The 5428-nt window shown below is 33.1% G+C and overlaps 1 protein-coding gene across 1 annotated transcript; it reads right to left on the reverse strand.

Moving 5' to 3' along the window:
• Positions 1–242: 242 nt before the first annotated feature.
• On the reverse strand, positions 243–2240 carry LOC147396808 (uncharacterized). Its single transcript, XM_086452012.1, has 2 exons — positions 1903–2240; positions 243–890 (listed from the first exon to the last, which is right to left on the reverse strand). The coding sequence occupies exon 2, from the start codon at positions 841–843 to the stop codon at positions 427–429; it is 417 nt and encodes a 138-aa protein (XP_086308138.1). The 5' UTR covers positions 844–890; positions 1903–2240; the 3' UTR covers positions 243–426.
• Positions 2241–5428: the final 3188 nt, after the last annotated feature.

Raw genomic sequence — 5428 nt, forward strand, 5'->3', positions numbered from 1 at the left:
TTTTTTTTTTGTTGTTGTGGTTTGGGGGTGCAACCCTTCTTTTTAAGGTCCCTGGGTAGCCCTCTTTCCAGGTTGCCCCTTCCAAGAATCAAAACTTGAGACATGGTGCGGACTCTGATACCATTTGACACGAACCTAACCACTACACAAGCACCTAGGTGATAATAGTGCCGAAAGTAAATTCTTCTCTCTTGGGGTCATAACAATACCACATCGAATAGATATAATGCGAGAAGAAACTATTGAAAATATCCAACAATTGTAGCTTCATAAAAAGATTGCAAAGCAGTATAATCTGTTTCCAAACACCCAAACAAAATCATGCATGAACGAGGAACGGAAAATTGGAAATTACTAAAATCAAAAGAAATAAAGAAAAATAGTAACTAGAGATGAACCAACAAGGCCTTGCAGAGAACACAAATCTCACTTGCACTCAACAACACCAGCTTCGGCAGCTCGCCGAGGCTTACTCTTACGTCTGCTCCCATTCTGTCGAAATCCATTAGACTTTGTTGAATTCTCGGTGCTTGATCTCGTTCCAACACTGTTCTCGTTAACAGAATCCGTATTCTCTTTGATCTGTGAGTATCTCTTCCTCTTCTTCCCATTCTCCGTTGAAACCGGACCCTTCATCTCTTTTTTGGAGAAAACAGATTTTGAATTCTCCCCATCTTCATCTTCTACCTTCTCGGTCTCTTCTTCTTCATCGATGTCATCCTTCAATGGTTTCTGTGGTCTTCCCCTTCTCTTGTGCACTAGAGGTGATTCTTCCCCATCACTTCCGGGATCCTCATGAGTGGTAACAGCCAACTTCTTACCCTTTCCTCTACCTCTACCCATTATCCCAAACAGCCCGAACGAAAAGCTCAAATGGTTAAAGAAGATTTCTGCAAAAACAATAACATGGGTTCAAATGGTTCAATTGAAATGAAATGAAAGAATTGCATAATCTCCAACAAAGTCTGTATAAAATACAACCAAAAAAATGTAAAATTTTAACCATAAACAAGATGATAGGGGAACTGAGCCCAATACAAACCAATTGAAACTGAGAAAAAAGATCCAGAAAACAAATCAAGAATAGCAACACATAGGAAAACCTCATTTTATCACTAAAACATGTAAATTTATGATCTTTGATCCTACAGATCATCTTTTGTGAAGAACATAATGATTCCCAAAACCCCATTTAAGAGAAATTCCATTTCATCATCAAAACAACTACAATTTGAGAAGATGAAAATATGCTAATTTTTATCCCACAGATCTTTTGTGAAGAAGAACACAATGATTCCAAAAGGCCCATTTAAGATAAATTCCATTTTCGTCACTAAAACAACTACAATTCGAGAACATAATTTCCACAACAAACAAGATGATAGAGGAACTGAGCCCAATTCAAATCAATTGGATAACATCTAGAAAAACTTCATTATATCACCTAAACATGCAAATCTATGCGATCTTTGATCCTACAGGTCATCTTTTGTGAAGAACATAATGATTCCCAAAACTCCATTTAAGAGAAATTCCATTTCATCGTCAAACAACTACAATTTGAGAAGATGAAAATATGCTAATTTTGATCCCACAGATCTTTTGTGAAGAAGAACACAATGATTCCAAAAAAACCCATTTAAGATAAATTCCATTTTCATCGCCAAAACAACTACAATTTGAGAACATGAAAAATCCTAAAACCCCACAAAGATGAAATCCATAAAAAACTAAACAAAACATCCAATTTATCAAATAAAAAACTACAAATTCATTCTAGCTTCAATCTCAACGCTTACAAAGAAACCCAACAACTTCTTTTAAATCTTTAACTCACCAGAGAGGAGAAAAAAACAGACTAAAACAGATAAATGAAACTGCTTGAAATGAAAAAGAAGCTACCTTTCTCTACGTCTCCCACATAAAACCCATTTCTCTGAATCTTTCAAAGGAGGCAAAGAAAAATAAATCAAATCATCCAAAACGGGGAGGTCTTGTATCTGTTAATGGGATTTAACAAGAAAATAAGAGAAATAGTGATTTAATGAAGAAATCTGTGATCTGGGTACAAACTAATGAGAACCCAGATCAGGAAACAATCCAAAAGATGAAAACTTTCAACAAGAACACAGATATTCAAATTTCAAAGAAGTAAATCTCTGCCATTGGAGGAGCTTCAAGAGCTACACCAGCCAGAAAAGAAGAGAACAGAAGAGAAGTGATATTTGTTGATTGGTTTTGCGGAATAATAAAATGAGTTTTTGGACTAACATCCCCATGATATTTTTAAAATTGATATTAAGTCCTCTTAAATTTCATTATAACATTGAGGTCCCCACAACTTACTTTAATATATAATGGGTCCTCATGGTCAACGTGGAAATGATTCCACCTATTTTTTGAAAAATCGTAAACTCGACTCGAGTCGAGTCGGAGGCTCTGTAGTCGAGTAAACTCGATGACCCAGGAATCAACTCGGAGTAAAATATAAAAATAACTTAAAGATACTCAATATTAAAATAATAATAATAAGTAATTATAAAAGCACCCCATGAATTAATAAGGGCAACCCATACATAACTGAATAGTTTGTCTTATATGGGTTTAAAATTTCAGAATGAGCTGATTTTTTATGAGGATAATCTCTATGATGTGTAAATCATCCTCACAAAAAATCAACCCATTTCAAAACTTCTAACTCAATCAAAACTAATTTATGAACTTTTGAACAATTTATGATTCTTGAACTTGTTTTGATGGAGTTAAAAGTTTTGGAATGAACTGATTTTTGGTGAAGATGATATCTACGATCTCTATGATGTAGAGATCATCCTCATAAAAAAATCAACTCATTCTGAAACTTTTAACCCATATAAGACAAAACAATTCAACTATAATGTAAGTTGTCTTTATTAATTCATGGGATGCTTTTATAATTATCCAAACAAACAAAAAAAACTTAAACATTTTAAAATGACTACGTAAAGTAGTCATTTAAGCTGATTGTTTTTTAAAGTTATTATTGTTATACCAACTTTTACTAATGCCACACCAATTTCTATATAAATCACCAAAGAATTATAGGGTTGGTGTGGCGTTATCGAAAGTTATAGTGGCAATAACAATTCTCTTATTTTTCTATAGGAATAGACAATAAGATAATTAGGCACAAAGAAAAGGGTGACATCGACAAAAATGACATCATAATTTATGAATAGTATCATCTAATGTTTTGGTTCACTCACTTTGTTTGAAGGCTACAACTTAGTTCGATTCAAACCGTTTCACATTTCGCTTCATGTGCAACAAATGAGGTAATCCTATCTCCAACAAGTTTAAACATAAAATCCAATGGTTGAGATTTATTCTCATCAAGTTGAGGTGTGTGGATACATATAACTCTCAATCATTGGATTTTGTGTTTAAACGATTGGGATCATGTGTTCTCTCATGAGTTTCTCGAACTCAACCATTTTAAAAATATCAATGAGAGTTTTCTTTTCCCCTCCAAAATTTTATTATTTTTTAATGTTAATTAAAAATATTCAATATTGATCTCATATTAAAAGTATTGATGGTATCTTTTCAATGATACCAATTTTATAAAAATTGAATTTGTAGATTGAAAGTTACACTATTTTATAAAAATAAAGTTGAAAATTATAAATGATGTAACGGTATCAACTTTAAATATAATATCTAAGGAAGGGTAGAAGAGGAATTATAACAAAAATTAATAATGCTAGAGATGGTTTAGAAAGTGAATAGTTGGTCTTCAAATTTGGAGATTCAAAATAGAAAACTTTTTTGAATAATGATTTTCTTACACCCCCTCTAGTACTAGGGGTACAACTGAAAGCGCCCTCGATCCGCGGGGTGCGCGGATCCGCTTTTGACCCTTGAGGTTTGGGAGTTGCCACCTAGTTATTACGGTCTAGGAACCGATCAATGACTCTAAACGGATAAAAACTAATCTAAAACCAAGAAAATGAATTCGGGGATCATGTTACGGGATTGGAAGGTGTTAGGCACCAATCCCGCCCAGCCAAAGCGGTCTCTACTAAATTCCCAAGTAAATTACATTGCTAAAACCTAGATAAAAATAAATAAAAAAAATACCTTTCCGATGCAAGGACTTTATTCCCTCAGATCTGACAAAAAGAGCTCATTGTACCGTGCTCCCTTGCTTCGTTCTGTTTCCGGATTTGACTTCGGATCTCTGAGGCAAGGTATCTCCTTGTTTTTGAATAAAACTCTTCAAGTTCGTTGAGGATTGGGAGTGTTTTTAGAAGGCTTTTGGGTGTTTTCTAGACTAAATTGAAGGGGGGATGTTAGCTAAGGAGTTGGGACTCCAAAACTAGGGTTTATGGGGGGTTGGGGGGCTAGGGGGGCTTCTAAACCTACTTCTCTTAGGGTTTATGAGTTGATACGAAAATAGGGTGTGAGCACCTCTATTTATAGATGTTTTTTTAGGGTTGATTTGGATAGAGTTAGTGTTTAATTAGAGATCTTTTAATTAGAGTTGTGTTTTAGTTAAAATGTTTTAGGTAGAATTGTGTTTTAATTAGAATTGTTTTAGGTAGAATTGTTTTTAAGTTAGAACTCTATTAGATAGAGTTATTATTTAATTAGAATTCTATTATGACTTTTGGTCTTATTTAATTGACTTTTAATGTTTTGACTTTAGTCTTAATTGATTGACTTTTAATATCTTGACTTCAGTCTTGCTTAATTGACTTTAATTTTGACTTCAGTCTCACTTAATTGACTTTACTACCTTGACTTCAGTCTTGCTTGATTTACTTTTAATTTTTGGAGAACCCCCTTCCATTATTTCTTTAATTCTTTGGACCCCCAAATGGAGGGGTCCTTAAAGAAATATCTCACGACCCTCAACAATTTTGCCTGAGAGTCTGATTAATCGATTTTTTTTGGTTCAAAATTTTAAATTAATTTCATTAATGTTTCACTTTAATTATTTAATGTTTTATTTATTAATTTCGAATTTTTTAATTATGAAAATTGTGAAATTACCGTTTTGCCCCCGGAGAGGACTTTTCACATTTTAAGTCGGTTTTTAATGTTCTAGGATATTTTAGAATCGATTTTTCGTAAGGAATTCAATGAAAATATTATTTTGTGTTATTTATGAAATTTTTTGTGAAATGATTGTGAACTTTATGAGGGGCATTTTCGTAATTTTGTCGAATTCTGTGAAAATTGGCTAAACGATTTATTTGGTTTCGATTTATTATTTTATGTGTTTGAATGGGTTTTCCTAAGCATAATGTAGGCTCTAGGATTATTTTGATGTTAGGAGTATTTTGATAATTTGATAGTTTTTAGTGATTTTTATCGTAAAATTTCTTTTTGTCTGAAAAATGATGATTTCTATGTTTCTGGAGTCGTATTTTCCTAGCGTAGCGTG

This window comes from Akebia trifoliata, chromosome 8 (genome assembly GCF_017979445.1).
Source record: "Akebia trifoliata isolate Shusen 1 chromosome 8, ASM1797944v1, whole genome shotgun sequence".
Lineage (NCBI taxonomy): Eukaryota > Viridiplantae > Streptophyta > Magnoliopsida > Ranunculales > Lardizabalaceae > Akebia > Akebia trifoliata.

Bases quoted from the DNA above. Each gene is read 5' to 3' on its own strand.
- LOC147396808 (XM_086452012.1), bottom strand. From the start codon at position 843: ATGGGTAGAGGTAGAGGAAAGGGTAAGAAGTTGGCTGTTACCACTCAT.